Genomic DNA, 20000 nt, shown 5'->3' with positions numbered 1-20000 from the left:
AAGAAAATGAGAGGAAGTAAGAAGAATGACAAAAATAAATGAATAAAATAAAATAAGGTTGTGAAATCTGACCATTATTTTACTATTACTATTACGTTTTTTTTTATTTTTGTTTTCCTTTACTTTTCTCAAATCAGTAATGCAATTTTATCGTTATTTTACCACTGTTACTATTTTTGTTATTACTATTTTCATTTTTCCGTCCGTAACCAAATTCTACCTGTATTTTACCACTACTACTACTACTACTACTACTACTACTACTACTACTACTACTATATACAACTTTTTTATTTATCACCATTTTATTTGTTGTAGTGCTGGTAAGACAAGCCCCACCAGAAACCAACCTCACCACATTTTCTTCCCTCCATCAGGTTGAGCTAGTGAGTGAGGTTAGTGTTTGTTGGGGAGCTCCCCTGGTGACAGCTGCCCATCCTCAGCTTGTGTCCCGCGCCACACCACCACCACCACCACCACTACTACCACTACAACACCGCCACCACTGCGCCGCCTCTACTGCTGCTACTTCTAAGAGTCATTTGCTACCACCACCACCACCACCATTCCACACCACCTCAGTAAGAAGTCCCAGGGTGGGTTGGTTAATTGTCTTTCTTTATTTATTATTGTCTGCTGTTTTGATAGATTTATTTACTTTATTTTATTTTATTTTATTTTTAGGGGGATTAATAGTTTTTTTTTTTTTTTTATCTGTATCCTGTTTTATTTATTTATTTATTTTTTTTTTACTTCGTCTGTTTATTTTATCCAAACATTTTTTTATCCTCTCTATGCCTTATTTTCTGTTCAGACTATTAAAAACTAATAAGATTTTTATTTTATTTATTTATTTATTTATTTATTTATTTATTTATTTATTTATTTATTTTTAATGTAAGACTGACACAGGCCTAAGAGGACGATAGTGGGATCATTCAGTACAGGAAGAAGAGTATCTTGAAAACTCCCTAAACTTAACTCTTTCACTGCAATACTAAGAAATTAACAGCACCAGAATTAATGCATGAAATCTTATAAGCATCAACAAAAAAAAGGAGGGGATTTAAAAGGATAGATCTTGCAATTTCTAACCAGTTTAGAGATTGGAGGTGGCTGTAGAAAAAGTAAAGATATCTCAAAGTGGTTAGTAATTAAAGATATATTAAATAGCAGTCATTGGATTAAGTAAATAAGAGGAGTATGTAACTCTCTCTCTCTCTTTCTCTCTCTCTCTCTCTCTCTCTCTCTCTCTCTCTCTCTCTCTCTCTCTCTCTCTCTCTCTCTCTCTCTCTCTCTCTCTCTCAGTAATCAGTAATACAGGTTCTATCATTAATTTACCATTATTATTATTATTGTTATCATTATTTTTATATGTATCTGTGTATATTTATTATTTTTATATGTATCTTTGTGTATATTTATTTTTTCCTCCCCCTCTCTCTCTGCCTCTCTCAGGAACAGTGATGTCTCCCAAGATGGATGGCCTAAGCAGTGAGAGCAGTGAGGAGTCATCCCACAGCGGGACATCTGGCTCCCGCCGCATCGTCAAGAACACTGAGGAGTACCGCAAGTGAGTGCTGGGATGCTGTGGCCCTCTCTGTTTGTCTGTATTCAACCACCTTCTTTGTTTTCTTTTGTTTGTTTGTTTGTTTGTTTTGCTTGTGTATGTATGTGTTTTATTTATTTTTTGTTTTATTTTCTTTTTACGTATATATGAATTTTTTATTTTTTTTATTTTTGTCTATCAATCTTCCTTTATTCTTTTCTTTATTCTTTTTCTTCCATTCATGCAATTTTACTCTCTTCTTTTTGTTATAATTCATCATAAACTACTTCATTCATTCCTTCTTCCTTAATTTTCCTGTACTCATTCAGTCCAATATTTTCTTACAGTGTATCTCTTGTTCCTCATTTAGTCACCCCATCTCCTTCACATTCTTTCACCCTAATTCATCCTTCACCTCTTTCTCTTGTTCCTAATCCAGTCACCACCCTCTCCTTCACATCCTTTCATCCTATCCCTCCCTCTTTCCACCTGCACTCATTAAGGCAACAAGAAGATCATTACCAATACCTGACACTAACAATCTATTTCTTTCCCTTCCCTGTCTCTGTTGGTGGAGATTTGCAGGCACTGATTAAGGTGATGGATGGGAGGGTTACTGCTGCTGCCCGATTGATGCTAATGCTTCTTTCTCATCATCTGTCATTGCCTGTCCTTATTGTATGTTGATTTATGTTGGTGTTAGTGAGATGTATGGTTGGTTTTGTCTTTCTTTTCTTTCATTAGTGTCTCTTACCCTGTCTTTCCCTTCAGTGTGCTGTCTCCTTGTCTCTCTCTTACTGTTCTTTCTCACCACACTCTCTCTCCTTACTAACACTGTCTCTTTCACCTTACACCTCAGTCTTTCACCACACAGCCATCCCTTCACCGCCTTTAGCTCACCACACACCTCTCTCTCCCTCGCAGACGCCGTGATCGTAACAACCAGGCAGTGAAGAGGTCGCGGCTCAAGACAAAGAAGAAGACGCAGGAGATGGTGGACCGTGTGACTCAGCTGAGAAATGAGAATGAAGAGCTGGAGGAGAACATCAAGATACTGAACAAGGAACTGGGCTTACTGAAGGGCCTGTTTCTGGAGCATGCAGGTGTGTGTGTGTGTGTGTGTGTGTGTGTGTGTGTGTGTGTGTGTGTGTGTGTGTGTGTGTGTGTGTGTGTGTGTGTTTGTTTGTTTGTTATAGAAAGAGGGATATGTACTGGATTTTTAGTTAATATAGATTTTTATTGTTTTATTTTATTTATTTGTTCATTTTTCTTGATGTGTTTGTAAGAAGGGTAGTGTGTGTGTGTGTGTGTGTGTGTGTGTGTGTGTGTGTGTGTGTGTGTGTGTTGTAGGTTTTACTAAGATATCCACCAGGTTTTCAGTTAATATATTTTTTTTATTTGTTTTTTCTTGTGTGTGTAAGAAGGGTGTTGGATGTGTTGATCTAGTTGTTGTTGATGGTGGTGGTGGTGGTGGTGGTGGTGGTGGTGTTGTGTGTGGGTTTGTTGGATCAAGTTTGTATTATGTTGCTTTTTTTGTCTAGTGTGTATGCGTGTGTGTGTGTGTGTGATTACTAGAAAGAGATTTATCAGTTAGTTAAGAGTCTGGTCTCAGTGAAAAGGAGATAAATGAAGTAAATTACAAAAGACACAAATCAAAACAAAAATTCCTTCTTTTGAGGAAATGACTTGCGTTGATGAGCAGTGTCGTGTTCAAGGTGATGAGGACAGTCAGCATGCAGGTGACATCCACACCTCAATAATGAATGTGCCTCATCTGTATTACAAAGAATGGATGTTGCAAAAGCTGTGCAGAACATGTATGTATAACCAAGCACTCTCTCTCTCTCTCTCTCTCTCTCTCTCTCTCTCTCTCTCTCTCTCTCTCTCTCTCTCTCTCTTTCTCTTTCTCTTTCTCTCTCTCTCTCTCTCTCTCTGCCTCTAACAGTGGGTGTGTTGTTGCAGGGAATGCCCACGGTGTGAGGCTGAATGAGGCAGAGCTGGCCCGGATGCTGGACGAGGACCTTGAGGTGGACAAGGGAGTCGCCCTGCTGATGAACCTCTCCCAAGGCAGCTCCCCCCAGAACAAGTGGAACTAGCACCCCCTCACCAACAACCAATGACAACACTGCTGCGCCTCCGCTGTTCACGTCTTTCACTCCCTGAGGTTTGCCGAGCCCCTGCAGGTCCTGGCTGGGGAGCGCCACCCCCTAGCCATGCATTGACCCTCAAGTGTCTCCACAGCTCCCTGTGACTCGTTCTCCAGCCACGACCTGCGGAGGACTTGGGCGACTCTGGGGAGGGTGAAGTGTGTAGTGGCGAGGACATGCAGGCCTTGACAGGCACCTCCCTGTGAGGCTGACGCTGGTCCACGTAACCATTCACTTGCCAGTATTCATGACACTAAACACTCAGGACTGTCTTGACAAAAAGAAGTACACTAGACAAATAAAGGTGTAGCCTCACATATATTTTCATACAATCACACACTTTCCTCCGAACGGTCATTGTTGTTGTTGTCGTCCGGCATTTGGGAGGTGGACGTGTGCGTGGAGCAGCCGCCAAGCCATTTTTGTTGTACCTGAGGACGCGTCACTGTCTCGTTATGTAGTTGAGTGTGTAGCAAGCGAGGCGCCGCACCGCACTGCACCACCCTGGCAGCCCCGCCCCGTGTTCCCTCCTGCCGGGGCGCAGAGTGGCCGGCCGGTGGGGTGCGGGGTGGCGCCTGCAGCCAGAGGTGACCCAGCAAGCAGCTCAACTAGAGGAATGGTCCAGATAGAGTGACAGGAGGACGTCACTACCATGCTGTTGTTCACTGTTCAGGAAACATTAATTCCATTTTGTTCCGACTCGCTCGTCTTACCCACATGTGTTTGTTTCCATTCGGGAGGAACAAAATTCAATGATGGTTTCCCATGTTTCTTTTCCTTATTTTTATTTTTATTTTTTTCTAGTTGGTGGATATTTTTTTTAAGCTTCTTGCCAATATACTCTATAGCCAATATGCACACAGCATATAACTTAAGTGTCTCATCTCACTTGTTTCTTTGGGTACACAATTATTTGAAATAAAGTAGATTTTGGATGAATTGTGAAAATATCTTTTTATTATTTTTCCACTGTTGTGCCCCTGCTGAGTGTCTTGCAGGAGGGGAGGCACGGAGGGCTGTGGTGTGGCCTGCGGAGAGGCACACACACACGCACACACACACACATGGGAACACAAGCACCTCACTCTGCCACACACCTTGACAACGTAAATACAGACCAATCACACTTGACAAATGAGGTGTGTTCCTTAAAAACAACATTCAGAAATATAATTCTGAAATCTAAATCAAATGTCTCCTGTTTTTTTTTTCTATAATGAAGGAGGTAATTCCTCATGCATACAGTTTATACATTTGTACATCAGAATAACAGATTGAATTGTTTTATCAATTTCCTGGAACATTTATGAGCAATGTTTGTTCTGATTCACCTCTACCTGCCACAAGGTTTCTGACAAGTAGCTCAGATAACAGGCAGAGTGCTGTGTGGTCTTCCTTCTGTGTCTGTGCCTTTCCATGCCAACCAACCATTGACTTGCTCACTAGTTTTATTATTTAACTTTATTTTATCTTTTATTTCCATATTTTTTTGAGTCGCCACCGTATGAGGTCTGGCAGCACACAGGCAGCAGGAGGAGTTACTGGTGCTGTCTGTGTGGCGTCCTGACAGGCAAGGGAAGGAGTGTCCAGATTTAGTTCAGTGTCTGTTCTTGTATCCACGAGAGGGAACTAGTGGTGACCTTGGCCAATACCGAGGATAGCTGAACCTTGCTAAGTAGCTTTGGTGACTGTCTTGTCAAGCTTCAAGCCTTGTTATATAGGACATCATTATATATGTGCGTGTATAATTGTGTGGGCGTGTATGTACGGTAATGCTACCTACTCTGCTCTGTGTGGCAGTTTTGGGTTTTTTTCCACTTCTAAGTACTGCATAATGGCAGGATTCCTCATTGAACGTCAGGTAAAGAATTCTGCATTTTTCAGTTCCCAGGGTGCAGCATAAACACTACATGGATGTGACAAAGTAGCAGTTTTTATACCTTTTATAATAGCACACTGTGAATTGCCTCCCTTTTTTGTCACTCCCGGGAACTCTAACAGTAGCTCCGTCAGGATCCATCAAGGTGGTTTGTTTACTGAAAACTGTCCACAGTACAAAATAAAATGACATACACAGCTGCTCTGGTGCTCTACCCTGCTACATGGCTGTGTTGAGGGCTGGCCAAGGGGCTGTGACGCTGGCTGAAGTCGGGGGCTGTGTGGTGGCTGGGTGAGCTTGGGGTTGTGTTGGTTAGCTGAGGCTGGGGGCTGTGGTGGCTGGCTGAGGTTGGGGCTGTGTTGTTTGGCTGAGGCTGGGGAATGTGTGGGAGTTGGCTGAGGTTGGGGCCTGTGTGGATCTGGCTGAGGTTGGGGCTTGTGTGGATCTGGCTGATGTTGGAGGCTATGTTGGAGTTGGCTGAGGTTTGGGGCTGTGTGGATCTGGCTGAGGTTGGGGCTGTGTGGGAATCTGGTTGGGGTTGGGGGCTGTGTTGGAGTTGGCTGAGGTTGGGGGCTGTGTGGATCTGGCTGAGGTTAGGGGCTGTGTGGATCTGGCTGAGGTTGGGAGCTGTGTGGGAGTTGGTTGGGGTTGGGGGCTGTGTGGGAGTTGGCTGAGGTTGGGGGCTGTGTGGATCTGGCTGAGGTTGGGGATTTTGTGGGTCTGGCTGAGGTTGGGGGCTGTGTGAGAGTTGGCTGAGATTGGGGGCTGTGCGGGGGTTGGGTGAGATTTGGGGGTGTGGGTCTGGCTGAGATTGGGGGCTGTGTGGATCTGGCTGAGGTTGGGGACTGTGTAGTGGCTGGCTGAGGTTGGGGGCTATGTGGTGGCTGGCTGAGGTTGGGGGCTGTGTGGTAGCTGGCTGAGGTTCGGGGATGTGTGGTGGCTGGCTGAGGTTGGGGGCTGTGGTAGCTGGCTGAAATTGGGGGCTGTGTGGGGGTTGGGTGAGATTCGGGGCTGTTTTGGGTCTGACTGAGGTTGGGGGCTGTGGTAGCTGGCTGAGGTTGGGGACTGTGTGGTGGCTGGCTGAGGTTCGGAGCTGTGTGGGACTGGCTGAGGCTGGGGATTGTGTGGAGGCTGAGGTACAAGAACACTCCCAGGTGGCTGGCTGTCCTCACTCCTCTTTCTATCTTCTGGAGTCTTGCAAAAGCCTGTTTTCAGAAACATTCTGCTCACCGTAACTTTTTCAACGCCACATATCATTAGCCGGGTTTTCAAGATTGTTTCTGTTGTTGATAATATAGACACATTGTTAATCTGTCTATAGAACCATAAAAACATCCTTAAAAATCAGCATAATTTCAACTAGAGCGTATTGAAAGTAGTGAAGATATTGGCAGAAATGTTTCAGAATATGGGCCGCCCTCGAGAAGCTGCTGGACCAGGTTATAGGATACTTTTGTTTGTAGACTGATTTTTATTAAACTAAAATGGATATTACAGTGACTTGAATAAATGGTACATAAATTGTAGAAAGATGTCGACATTATGTTCCCGTCATTGTGTGGAGTACAGTATGGGTGCGTAGTGACAGTAGACAAGATTGTGGCTTAAAACTAATATTCACACGTTGTTGCTCCACCATATGTAAGTACATGACAGCTATTTCTGAATGAATATTTAGTTAGTACACATTTTTTTTTCAGTCTTTATTATCATTATTAATAGGTCCTATTTATCTTATCTTAAAAGCCGATATATAGAAAGGTCCTACCCTCTCCTGTCCTGTCGTTTTCCTTATTTCATTGTATTAATGCGTATCCTATCCACTCCAGCATTCCCGGGGGGAGGCTGGGAGGGTTAGTGTCTTTAGTATCATAAATTCTCGGATATCGCAGCGAAGGGTTAAAATACACGTAAAGATGTTTGCCTTGCCATCCTCACCCACACCGCTCCCCCACAGTGAACCTGAAATTATGCCCCCAGCCCCGCCACCAGCCGAGAGCCGAGACCTGCTCGCCTAACGCCCTGCAATGCTGTCTGTTCTTGTTCGTCGTGTTGGTATTAAAGAATTGGTGGTTTTACTGAGTGTCCATTTTTTCTTTCTTTGTTGTTTTTGTTGTTGTTGTTGTTGTTGTTGTTGTTCTTAGTAGACGTAGTAGTAGTAGTAGTAGTAGAAGTAGAAATTTGTTGTTATTGTTTCTTCTTCCTCCTCCTCCTCCTCCTCTTCTTCTTCTTCTCCTTCTTCTAACTTGTCTTGTCCTACCGTTATAAGACGTGACACTTTCACAAATGGTAGCCTGTGGGTTGTTGGTCCGTGCGAGGCGGATCCAGTGTTAACCTGTGGGTGCCTTCAGGACGCTCTTGGCTGTACTGAGTGTGTTCATGGCTTCCTGCTTCCCTGAGACCTTCACACGCACCGCTAGTTATTATTTTTATTATTATTATTATTATTATTATTATTATTATTATTATTATTATTATTATTATTATCATTATTATTATTACTATTATTACTAATATTTTGATAGAGAGAGAGAGAGAGAGAGAGAGAGAGAGAGAGAGAGAGAGAGAGAGAGAGAGAGAGAGAGAGAGAGAGAGAGAGGATACAGGTAACTCATTTCCTTACCTGGGGCGCCAATTGGCTCTATAGGGGAAATTATGTTAGTGAGCAGAGAGAGAGAGAGAGAGAGAGAGAGGTGGTTAGGTGAGGGGAGGAAGGATGGAGGGATGGAGAGGAGGAAGAAAGGAGGGAGAGGGTGATGAAGACCGGTTGAGAAATGTTTAGATTGAAGAAAGTAGTGAGGGAAAAGAAAGGAGGAACTGAAGGAGGAGGAGGGAAGAGGGAAGGAAGGAGGAAGGAATGAAAGAGGGAAGGAAGGAGGGTAAGGAGAAAGGGGGTAAGATAGATAGAGAGAGAGAGAGAGAGAGAGAGAGAGAGAGAGAGAGAGAGAGAGAGAGAGAGAGAGAGAGAGAGAGAGAGAGAGAGATGAATCGATAAATAAAAATTGAATAAATTGGTTATTTAAACTTTTTCTGCATAGAAGAGAGGAGGAGGAGGAGGGGGAGGAGTGCAAAAACAGTTGAATAATATTAATCTTCAGCCTCCTCCTCCTCCTCCTCCTCCTCCTCCTTTTCTCTCCCTCTTCCCTTCACTTTCCAGTTTCCTCCATTACCTTTTTATTTTTTTCCCCTCCCTCTACTTTCTGTTCCCCTTTTTTCTCCTCCTCCTCCTCCTCCTCCTCCTCCTCCTCCTCCTCCTTACGAGTATTTCCTCCTCCGGATCTCCATAGGTCTCAGTTTCCTCCCTGGGGCGATTGAGAGAGAGAGAGAGAGAGAGAGAGAGAGAGAGAGAGAGAGAGAGAGAGAGAGAGAGAGAGAGAGAGAGAGAGAGAGAGAGAGATGCAAATATAGATGAACAATAGTTAATATATTACGATGACTTTTGAAAAATTTAAAAATATATAAATAAATAGATAAATAGACACAAGGACAGACAAACAGACAGACAGACAGACATACAAACTGACAGACAGACGGCAGATGTAGCTTAATATTAACAAATGCATCGTAGATATTCACTCACTCACTCACTCACTCACTTATCCACTGGCTCACTCACTCGCTCAGTCCATATTTGTATAGAGAAGCAGGAGGCAGGAGGCGCCGAAACCAAACCAAACTGAAAAAAAATCAAATAAATAAATAAATAGATACGAGTAAATAAGTGCACAAATATATACACTGAATAATAATGATAATAATTAACTAATATATCATATAGTGAATGGAGGAAAAGACTACTACTACTACTACTACTACTACTACTACTACTACATTGCAAGATCACACTTACCGAAAGCCCCTGATAATGATGATGATGATGATGATGATGAGGAGGAGGAGGAGGAGGAGGAGGAGGTCGTTTTATCATTGTGGTGGGTTTGTGGTAGAGATGTGGTGGTGGTGGTGGTGGTGGTGATGGTGATGGGTAAGTCTGTGATGGTGGTGGTGGTGGTGGTGGTGAAAGGGGAAGAAAAAAGAATAATGTTAGAATTTTTTCTCTCTCTCTCTCTCTCTCTCTCTCTCTCTCTCTCTCTCTCTCTCTCTCTCTCTCTCTCTCTCTCTCTACTCCAAAGAAATTTACTCTCTCTCTCTCTCTCTCTCTCTCTCTCTCTCTCTCTCTCTCTCTCTCTCTCTCTCTCTACTCCAAAGAAATTTTCTCTCTCTCTCTCTCTCTCTCTCTCTCTCTCTCTCTCTCTCTCTCTCTCTCTCTCACCTCTGTCGTAACCCTTTTCCACTGTACGGGGCGTGAGAGGTGGTGACGTCCCAGGCCAGGTGAGGGAGCAGCCCAGGGTGGTGTTAGGGGGGTGAGGGCCCAGGACAGCACCCCCCACACCCTCACCCACCAACGCCCATCCTCTCTACGCCGCGCCTCGCTTCCCTTCGTGGCCACCTCTTGTCTGCAGCAGTGGCGGTAGTGGTAGTAGTAGTAGTAGTAGTAGTAGTAGTAGTAGTAGTAGTAGTAGTAGTGAAACTCATCTTTTGTCTTTACCATTATTGTCATTGTTGCTACTACTATTACTACTACTACCACTACTACCACTACTACTTCTACTACTATTATTATTATTATTATTATTATTATTATTATTATTATTATTATTATTATTATTATTATTGGTAAGTTCATCGTCATTATCACCATCATCATCATTATCTTCGTTATATTGATCACCGTCATCATTATTATCCTTTCCAATATTACATTATCATCATCATCATTGTTCTCTTCATTTTCATTATTCTTTTTTTTTTCTATTTTACGTAAGAAGGGCTCTGGTGAAGGACAACAAAATGGCGGAAAAAAAAATAAAAAGAGGCCAGTGAAGGTGCCAGTGACAAAGATGACAGCTCAAAAAAACTATCAAAAAATTATGAGAAGTGTGTTGAAATCTTCCTCTTGAAACAGTTCAGGAGTGAGGCAGAGAGAAAGACAGAAGCAGGCAGGGAGGTCCACAGCTTACCGGAGCAAGGGATGAATGACTGAGAATACCGGTCAACTCTTGCATCAGGAAATGGGCGGAACAGGAATGAGGGAAAGGAGAAAAGGAAGAAGAGTGGTTTAATATATTTTTGGCGAGGTGCTAAATGTCACGAGGGCAGTTAGGTCTGTTGAGTTTTTGGCCAGCTGAAGGACAGACGTGACACTCTGGACATAAATATAAAGTACATGATATTCAGGTGATGGAAGGCTCAAGTACCTCTTATGGGCCACCTCTCTATCACTAATAGCACGAGAACAGGCTGTGTTGCACAAGTTTATGGAGAAAAAGTTGAGTGGGGGTTATCAAGACACTTGGGGAGATACCAGAAGAGCAGTCCGACCTGGGGACATTTGTGATCCCCTCCACAGACGGAGATCCAAGGTTGGCGTTGGAGAATTTTGAGTGAAGAGTGTGTGTGTGTAATTATGTGCATGTAGTCTTGTGTGAAGAAAGAGAGTCGTCTTTAAAGGTCACAGCTGGGTCACTGATAAGTTCACAGCACCCCCTGATCCAGTGCTTGTGACCTCCCTGGGCGTAATTATCGTTGCGCCAGGTGTCTGCCGCCTCCTCTTCATCATCATCACCACCACATTCACACAGTTCACCTGACGTTACCTGACAGATCTCAATATACAGGTGTTTCTTGGTTCACAGACAGACGGCCTCACCTGTAACCCCCGGGGGACACTGCATACAGGACCAGCAGGGGGCGCGGCGCTCCTCCCGCAGCGGTGCAGGTAAGATTCACCAGGTGTGCCGAGGGACGCCGGTAATTAAGAGATACATGTTTGGGTTTACCTGTGCAGAGGAAAGGTGAAGCTATTGGGTGCTACATACATACATACATACATACATACATACATACATACATACATACATGCATACTGAAAATAAAACTACTACAAAATCTTCTTCCATCTTCTCTTCCTCCTCCTCCTCCTTGTTCATCCTAGATATCCTCCTTCTTCTTGTCCTTACTCCATCCTCCTCATCCTCCTCCTCCTCCTCCTCCTCCTCCTCCTCCTACTTTTACTCCTCCTCTTCCTCATCTTCTGCTATCTTCACTCTTCCCTCTCTTCCTTCCTCTCCTCCACTCGTCCTCCAACTCCACTCTTCTCTATTCTCTCTCCTCCTTCTCTTCCTCCTTCACCACACCCTCCAACCCCTAATTATTTCCTCCTTCTCCTCCTCTTCCTCCATCTCCCACTCTTCTTCACCTCCCTGCTCCTCCTCCTACTCTTCCTTATCCTTCACCCATCCCCCAACCTCTATCCACTACCACCACCACCACCACCACCACCACCACCACACTCACTCCACACAAGAAGAGGGGCGGAACGTGAGTCTTCCCCTCCGAAGGTACTGACGGCGCAGGAGAGAAGACCAGAGAGCGCTGGCTGGGGGCTTGGCACATAGAGGGCACGATGGGCGGACCAGGGATGCGGGGAGGCACGGAAGGAGGGGTCAACGCGCCCTGCCAATGCCCCTAGAGCTTGAGGGCGCCTTGGGGGAATCCACTGGTAGACAAGTTGGGTGTTCAAGTACCTGTTTATATGGGCTGGTTGTAATTAAGGTAGGCTAGGTGGTGGTGATAGTAGTAGTAGATGTGTGGGTTACGTTAGGTTAGGTTAGGTTAGTTGGTAGTAGTAGTAGTAGTAGTAGTAGTAGTAGTAGTGGTAGTAGTAGTAGTAGTAGTAGTAGTAGTAGTAGTAGTAGTAGTAGTAGTAGTAGTAGTTGTAGTAGTAGTAGTGGGTGTTTGGGTAAGCTAACATAACAAGTGCCAGTGATGTAGAAATAGTTAATCTGTCACTAGAACTGTAAAAACACCCTTAAAAACTCGTTTGACATCAGCCACAGAGTCTTTGGGAACTAGAGAGATGCAAAAGTGTATCAAGAATATTATCCTCACCACCACCACCATCACCACCACCACCACCACACTCACCACTTCACCACCAGGCCAGAACTCTCCCACTGCTCCACCTCGTACACGCAGTCCATAACTAGTGGCTCGCTCTCTGCCTCCACCTGGCTCGGGACGCGAAGGTGTGTGATAGAGACGCCCTGCACCTGTCCACCTAAGAGAGAGAGAGAGAGAGAGAGAGAGAGAGAGAGAGAGAGAGAGAGAGAGAGAGAGAGAGAGAGAGAGACTTCAATAGTTTTCAAAGCAAGTGATGTAAATGGCATAACAAGAGATTGAAAACGAGTTAAAGAATTGCAAAGGAGCATAAGGGGATTTTTAAGGTATTTTAGTCGTTTTTAAGGGAATATAAGTGATTTCAAAGGATTACAAACGATTCTGAACTATTTTTAGACGACTGTAAACATTTGTAAAGGATATCGAGGCATTTCAAAGGATTAGACAAGACAAGGGCACAGTGAGCGGACCAGGGATGCGGGGAGGCACGGAAGGAGGGGTCAACGCACCCTGCCAATGTCCCTAGAGCTTGAGGGCGCCTTGGGGGAATCCACTGGTAGACAAGTTGGGTGTTCAAGTACCTGTTTATATGGCTGGTTGTAATTAAGGTAGGCTAGGTGGTGGTGATAGTAGTAGTAGATGTGTGGGTTACGTTAGGTTAGGTTAGTTGGTAGTAGTAGTAGTGGTAGTAGTAGTAATAGGTAATAGATAATAGATAGAGTAATAGAAAGTACTTCATTATGTTTTAAAGGATTACAAGATCATGTAAAATTTAAATGAATTATAAATTATTGTAAAGAATTTTAAAGAATAACAAAGGATATTTTTAAAGAATTGTATGATATGTTTAAAGGATTACACTGTCATAGGGGATTAAAGGGTCATGTATGATTGTAAAGGAACTTTTAAAGGATTCTAAAGTAGTTTTAAGAATAACCTAACTTAACCTAACCTAACCTAACCTACTACTACTACTACTACTACTACTACTATTACTACTACTTTTTGATAACTTACCAGGAACAAGGAGAACGAGGAAGAGTGCTAGACGATGCATTGTGGGTAAGTACTAGGTGGTCCTGGTGGTAGTATCTGTTATTATTATCATTATTATTATTATTATTATTATTATTATTATTATTATTATTATTATTATTATTATTATTATTATTATTATTATTGTTCTTAATAATTACTATTATTAAGCAACAAGTTCATATTGTTTTTATTTATAGTCTTAATGAGAGAGAGAGAGAGAGAGAGAGAGAGAGAGAGAGAGAGAGAGAGAGAGAGAGAGAGAGAGAGAGAGTGTGTTAAGACACACCTAACCTCTTCGATCTGTTGGTTGGAACTGAACTCCTATCGTGTGACTCGTGTCTCTTCCTCCTCCTCCTCCTCCTCCTCCTCTTCCTCCTCCTACTCCTCCTCCTCCATCATCCATCTGGCTAAAACACACACACACACACACACACACACACACACACACACACACACACACACACACACACATCTCACATAACCTAACTCTCTGACTAAAAGCACCAAATAAATAAATAAATAAATAAGCTACATTGAATGACACAAATTTTTAAAGTTAGCCAAAAAATTATTCGTTCTCTTTTTAAGAAAATTAGAGAATGAACTATTTGATGGGTAGCTTATGCATTCTCTTTCTCCCTCCCTCCCACCGCGCCCCTCCCAAACTCTCTCTCTCTCTCTCTCTCTCTCTCTCTCTCTCTCTCTCTCTCTCTCTCTCTCTCTCTCTCTCTCTCTCTCTCTCTCTCTCTCTCTCTCTCTCTCTCTCTCTCTCTCTCTCTCTCTCTCTCTCTCTCTCTCTCTCTCTCTCTCTCTCTATATATATATATATATATATATATATATATATATATATATATATATATTGCGAGGCTTTAAGTCACATAAGCTTTTCAATGACTTCATAATTATTACACCACACAAGTGTAAGAGCCGCCCGGACCAGTTTGAATTCGGCGCTTGAATTAGTAATTTATAAATACTTTGACGATTGGAGTTATATCGTCTTTGAATTTATCTTTACGCGTTTATATTCCATTATATTTCATTTTTGATTGATATTTTATAATATGACAGTAATTGATCCTTGTAATTGTAATGGTGAAATGTTTTGTGGTTATGTTTAGGTGCGTAGTGCGAGGCACTGGCTGGCAGGGAGAGGAAGGAAGCAGGCGTCAGAGAGGAAGTGACTGTGTTCAAGGGGTACCATGAGCTGCTGCTTTATTTAACCTGGATTTTCGTTCAACAAGACAGTGACACGGGCCGTGGCTGCCTTCATGTGCTGGTGCAAGCTTGGTGCCTGCCGGGAGGTGCCTGGGAGGGCCGGTAGCAGCTGGTGAGGGCCAGCAAGGCTGTAACAGTGGTAAGTGAGCCACCCACCACTTGTCCAGCCAGGGAGTTTGCACAGTTTATTGTAACAGGCGACAACTCTGATGGTGTTGTTCTTTATAGTGACTCCGTGTCACGCACAACAACACACAGGACGCTCTGGTGAATTTTGTTTTTATTTATTTTTCAGTGTTTATTTTTAAGCCTCATATTTCACATTTTCTGCTGTTAGGGATATATTTGTGACAACATGCCACGGTGCTACAAATGGTCCCCACCTCCAGGACAAAATGCACACGAAATAATCACAACAGAAATTTAAAAAACGCAAAAATTCCGTTTAGCCAGTGATATCAGCTGAGGAGGAGGCAGCCTTCCCCCATTTATCCCCCAATATCTGCTTCATCTCTCCTTTATTGTGAGCCAAACATATAACAAAGTAGAGACAGATGACTGAGGTTTCATATCCGCTAGCTAGGTATATCCGCCATTGCATGTTTGGGTGTGATGAAAGAATAACGGGCAAAATAGATGTTGCCTACAAGGGCCGCCATGATGGGTCGCTACCTGTTCCAGCCTGTCCGTTCCAATATTTTTTTAATATTTTCTTAACTTCTTTATTCTGCTTGTATAGTATGTTTTTATGGTTTATAAAAATGTTTAGTTGCTTTAGAAGTGTTTTGCTTGGTTCTGTTAAGGAAATGTGTTGAATTTACCGTTGTTTTTAACGTAAATATAGGCTCGTTTTCCGCTGTTTTTTTACATACCCCGGTAAGTCACTTTTTTATTTCAAGCTGTAATTACGTCTTCGTTGTTTTAAAAAATCACTTATGATTTTTAAAGTGTTTCTTTGTTCCTGTTGAGTTAAATAAGTGGACTTTAAAATGGTTTATGTCCCCGTTAAAAGTTGTTATTATAACTTTTTTTGTATTATTATTTCTCTATTTCAGCTTGTAACTAACTTTTTATTGTTTAAAAAAATAGTTCATATTTTTTAAAGTGTCTAATCTTCTTGTTAAGTGAAAATAGGTGGACTTTTCAGTGGTTTTTAATCTTGTTTAGGTTCCAACACTTTTTTTACACATTTGTTTTTTTTATTTGTTTACTTGTGGTTCTAGGTAACTTTTGATTCTTCGAAAAGATAGTTCGTATTTTTAATTTTTTTTTGAATTCCTGTAAACTCAAATTTTGTGGGCTGTTCAATGATTTTAATGGTGTGGAATGTTCCAACATTTTTTTTTCATATTTCATTTGGATATATTTTAAATACTATTAAAGCTAGAGGTGTTATAATATTATGAATATTAGTTAAAGTATTTGTCAAGTCAGAATATATAAAGCATTCGAGCTTAGCTCTATTTTTTCTAGGGGTCAATTTCAAAATGAAATCCGTTACGATACGTATATTTACGTGACGTCATCAACGACCGGGGAGCTGGATCCGCTCGTGTCTCCTCGTCAATATTTAGCGTTCCTGGTGTGTTTTGGTGTGCCTGAGGTGTGTTTTTGGTGGGTTTTAAATGTTTTTCGGTCTGTTTCAGATGACTGGGTGTGGTTTGTCGTGTTTTAAGTGTGTTTTTGGCTGTTTTGGATGAGTTTGGGTGTGTTTTGGGTGGATACAGTTGTGGTTTAGGTAGGTGTGGGTGTGTTTGTGGGTGTTTTAAGTGGGTTTGGATGTGTTTTGGGGTGTTTTGGATGTGTTTGTGGTATTTTATGTGAGTTGGTGTTATTTTTGCGTTTCAGTTTGTTTTATGGTGTTTTAGGTGTGTCTGATGGTAATTTGGTGATTTTTTTTATGTGTTTAGGATGTTTTGTGGGGGTGTTTTAGGGGAATTTGGTGTGTTTGAAAGGTGTTTTAAGGTCCTTGAAAGTAGCTTACTGTGTGTTTGGGGATGTTTTGGTGTGTTTCAATGTGTTTTGGTGTGATAGAAGTTGCTTTGGGGTGTTCTTTGAGATGTTGCAAGCATGTTGGAGATGAGTATAGGGGGTGTTATGGTAGAGGCAGAGTGCTTGAGGTAAGATAAAAGATTGTGTGGTGTTTTGGTGAGGCGCTGCGATGGTAGAAGTGTGTCAGGCGTGTTATAGCGTGTGTTGTGATACAATCCTTTTCTTTTCAGACACAAATGTAGAGACAAGACAGAAAAACAGGAAGACCATCACCACCACCATCACCACCACCACCACCAGGACAGTGGAAGAAAGGGAAGAGACAAGCGATGAGTATTGAAAATAACTAATTAAATGCTTGTTGTCTTTTATTATCTTGAGTATAAAATGATTAGGAATCTGACAGGATTCTCTCTCTCTCTCTCTCTCTCTCTCTCTCTCTCTCTCTCTCTCTCTCTCTCTCTCTCTCTCTCTCTCTCTCTCTCTCTCTCTCTCTCTCTCTCTCTCTCTCTCTCTCTCTCTCTCTCTCTCTCTCTCTCTCTCTCTCTCTCTCTCTCTCTCTCTCTCGGACACACACTCAGTCACTTAACCTAGCTTAACCAAACCTAACACAACCAAAACAAGCCAAACCCTACCCAAACCTCCCTTCAATCCACAGGCACTGATGGGCGTGGCGTTCAGCACAAGCTTAACAACTCGGTGGACTGCGGAGGCTGTGTTCTCCTGCTGGGGAAGTACTGGCTGGTTCATTGCCTCTTTTGTCTACGCACTCATTCTTGCTGTGGCTAACAAACTATTCTCTGCTCACTTCTTCCATGAATTGCTGCCCGAGGTGAGTGTGTGTGTGTGTGTGTGTGTGTGTGTGTGTGTGTGTGTGTGTGTGTGTGTGTGTGTGTGTGTGTGTGTGTGTGTGTGTGTGTGTGTGTGTGTGTGTGTGTGTGTGTGTGTGTTCAGGAACCATCATCATCAGCTACAGGAGATGATGATGATTGTTCCTGCTTTCATCCTCATCGTGGCTAGCCAGGCCAACCTGGGGCTGTACTCTGGGCTGACGCTGCATGCCATAGTGGCTGGGATAATGTGTGACTGAAGTAAACACACAGAAACACTTAAAAAAAGTTTGTATACACACAAACCATTACAAACAGTAGGTAATGCTGGTATACACTTAGAAACATATAGAAACACTTGCTTAGGCTGGTATACACTTAAAAACACATAGAAATACACTTAAAAACACATAGAAATACTTGCTAATGCTAGTATACACACACAAACCCATAAGAGATGGTGGCATATGCTCAGAAATCTATAAACATATTAGGCTAGTATACACAATTCTATACACATATTAGGAATGTCTTGAATGATTGACATCACAAGTTTCTCTCTCTCTCTCTCTCTCTCTCTCTCTCTCTCTCTCTCTCTCTCTCTCTCTCTCTCTCTCTCTCTCTCTCTCTCTCTCTCTCTCTCTCTCTCTCTCTCTCTCTCTCTCTCTCTCTCTCTCTCTCTCTCTTCTTCATATCCTTTGTCTTTCTGTATCACTCATGTTTTCTCAGTCTTTCTCTCTGAATTTACTTGTCAGTCTGTCCCCACCTTAATACACCCCTCCTGTCTTTTCCTAGACCTTAATACACCCTGTCTGGCCACTTCATCTTGTTAAACTGTTCCTTTGTATCCCTCTTCACCTTAATAAACCCTGTAGATTTTCCCTGTCTGATTTCTGCCCCACCTTATTACACCCTGTCTTCCCTACTCCTTAATACACCCTTCCTGTCCCCTACACCTCAATACACACTTCCCTGTCTGTCTCATCTATTTATATTTAGTGTTCCTTTTGTGTTTTGGGGTATTTCGATCAATTTTGGATGAGTTTTGGTGTGTTTTTTTGGGGTGTTTTATGTGTGTTTTGGGCTATTTTAGATGAGATGGATGTGTTTTGGGTGGGTATGGGTATTTCTTGGTGCTGTAGGTAGGTTTGGATATGTTTTGGGTATTTTTTTTTTTGTTTAGGTAGATTTGTGGGTGTTTTTTTGTGTTTCATTGTGTTTTAAATGTGTTTGGAGAAATTTTGGTGCTTGTTTGGTGTGTTTAGGATGTTTTGGGGACATTTTGGTTTGTTTAGGTGTGTTTTAAGGTGCTTGAAAGTGGCTTGGTCTGTGCTGGGTGTGTTTAGGGGTATTTTAGGAATATTTTGGTGTGTTTTAAGGAGTTTTATGTGATAGAAATTGTGATATGTGATGTAGTCATGATGGATATGAGTATTGGGGGTGTGAGAGTAGAGGCGGGTTGCTTGAGGTAAGATAAAAGATTCTGGGGTGTTTTGGGGAGGAGCTGTGATGGTAGAAGCGTGTCAGGGGTGTTATAGCGTGTGTTGTGATACATGAAGCTACTAGATGCAAGTGTGGGGGACGTCAGAGTCTGAAGGGGGTTTTGTGGTGTAGGGGTGCGCGCAGGGGAGGTACTGGAGGTAGTAGGGGTGGGTGGCGGGTAAATAGAGAGGTACACAGTAGATAGGCATTGATTTACTAATACAATCCTTTTCTTTTCAGATATAAATGTATAGAGACAAGATAGAAAAGCAGGAAGACTGCTACCACCACCACTACCACCACCACAGTGGAAGAAGGGATCGACACACCGTGAAAGTTGAAAAATAAACACTTAATTGCTTGTTGTCTTTTATTGTCTTGGGTATGAAATGATTATATGACAGGATTCTCTCTCTCTCTCTCTCTCTCTCTCTCTCTCTCTCTCTCTCTCTCTCTCTCTCTCTCTCTCTCTCTCTCTCTGGCACACACACACACACACACAAGGACAGACAGGAAATTACGTGGAAGGTCAGAGAGAGAGAGAGAGAAGGTATATTTAAGTAATTATCTTTCAGTACCACAAAACATCTTTCATTACCATAAAACACACACCCACGTACGTTTCCCTTAAGGGGTTAAATCACTGTATGTGTGTGTGTGTGTATTTTGGTATTTCTCCAGGCCGGAACCTTTCAAGGGGAGAGAGAGAGAAAAAATAACGATTATTTCCTGCCTGAATGTTTACGTTCTTCAGAGAAAACGGTCAGCTTAGCTTTGCTTTTTTTTTTTTTTTTTTTTTTTTTTTTTTTTTTAGTTCATGGTACACTCATGTTACTTGAAATACGCAGAGTTGTTTGTACATGAGTGTTTCCCAGACTTCTCCATCAGTTGACCCTTTCAGT

General features: G+C 42.4%; 3 protein-coding genes and 1 long non-coding RNA gene across 6 annotated transcripts in view; 2 read left to right on the top strand and 2 right to left on the bottom strand.

The window, feature by feature from the left end:
- Window positions 1–5772, top strand: part of LOC135094338 (CCAAT/enhancer-binding protein delta-like) — a 30038-nt gene extending 24266 nt beyond the window's left edge. For 2 of the 3 annotated variants that reach the window (XM_063994361.1, XM_063994359.1), the window contains exons 2-5: window positions 378–581; window positions 1459–1573; window positions 2474–2652; window positions 3512–5772. In XM_063994361.1, the coding sequence (XP_063850431.1) occupies window positions 1467–1573; window positions 2474–2652; window positions 3512–3645 (420 nt within the window). In that variant the 5' untranslated portion in view covers window positions 378–581; window positions 1459–1466 and the 3' untranslated portion in view covers window positions 3646–5772. Of the gene's footprint in view, window positions 1–377; window positions 597–1458; window positions 1574–2473; window positions 2653–3511 lie in introns of all 3 variants that reach the window. The other variant, XM_063994360.1, reaches the window with a different exon arrangement.
- Window positions 3702–7956, bottom strand: LOC135094299 (uncharacterized). Its single transcript, XM_063994294.1, has 3 exons — window positions 7911–7956; window positions 5791–6688; window positions 3702–3840 (listed from the first exon to the last, which is right to left on the bottom strand). The coding sequence occupies exons 1-3, from the start codon at window positions 7954–7956 to the stop codon at window positions 3702–3704; spliced, it is 1083 nt and encodes a 360-aa protein (XP_063850364.1).
- Window positions 7957–9556: 1600 nt separating this feature from the next.
- Window positions 9557–19459, top strand: LOC135094298 (uncharacterized). Its single transcript, XM_063994293.1, has 6 exons — window positions 9557–9560; window positions 10865–10998; window positions 11272–11354; window positions 17017–17102; window positions 17446–17618; window positions 19339–19459. The coding sequence occupies exons 1-6, from the start codon at window positions 9557–9559 to the stop codon at window positions 19342–19344; spliced, it is 486 nt and encodes a 161-aa protein (XP_063850363.1). The 3' UTR covers window positions 19345–19459.
- Window positions 11587–13629, bottom strand: LOC135094339 (uncharacterized). Its single transcript, XR_010263754.1, has 3 exons — window positions 13553–13629; window positions 12563–12695; window positions 11587–12162 (listed from the first exon to the last, which is right to left on the bottom strand). It is a non-coding gene; the product is annotated as an uncharacterized LOC135094339 (long non-coding RNA).
- Window positions 19460–20000: the final 541 nt, after the last annotated feature.

Source organism: Scylla paramamosain, chromosome 45 (assembly GCF_035594125.1).
Source record: "Scylla paramamosain isolate STU-SP2022 chromosome 45, ASM3559412v1, whole genome shotgun sequence".
NCBI lineage: Eukaryota > Metazoa > Arthropoda > Malacostraca > Decapoda > Portunidae > Scylla > Scylla paramamosain.
This window is presented reverse-complemented; position numbering and strand designations above follow the sequence as displayed.

What these genes read in the sequence shown, in the direction of transcription:
- LOC135094299 (XM_063994294.1), bottom strand. Translation starts at nt 7,956, where the DNA reads ATGAACACACTCAGTACAGCCAAGAGCGTCCTGAAGGCACCCACAG. An exon ending in CGTCCTGAAGGCACCCACAG is followed by an intron (nt 6,689 to 7,910) that starts GTTAACACTGGA and finishes CACAATCCCCAG; the next exon opens with CCTCAGCCAGTCCCACACAG. An exon ending in CAACACAGCCATGTAGCAGG is followed by an intron (nt 3,841 to 5,790) that starts GTAGAGCACCAG and finishes CACCCTCCCCAG; the next exon opens with AGTCGCCCAAGTCCTCCGCA.
- LOC135094298 (XM_063994293.1), top strand. An exon ending in CTCCTCCCGCAGCGGTGCAG is followed by an intron (nt 11,355 to 17,016) that starts GTAAGATTCACC and finishes TTTTCTTTTCAG; the next exon opens with ACACAAATGTAGAGACAAGA. An exon ending in CCAGGACAGTGGAAGAAAGG is followed by an intron (nt 17,103 to 17,445) that starts GAAGAGACAAGC and finishes TCAATCCACAGG; the next exon opens with CACTGATGGGCGTGGCGTTC.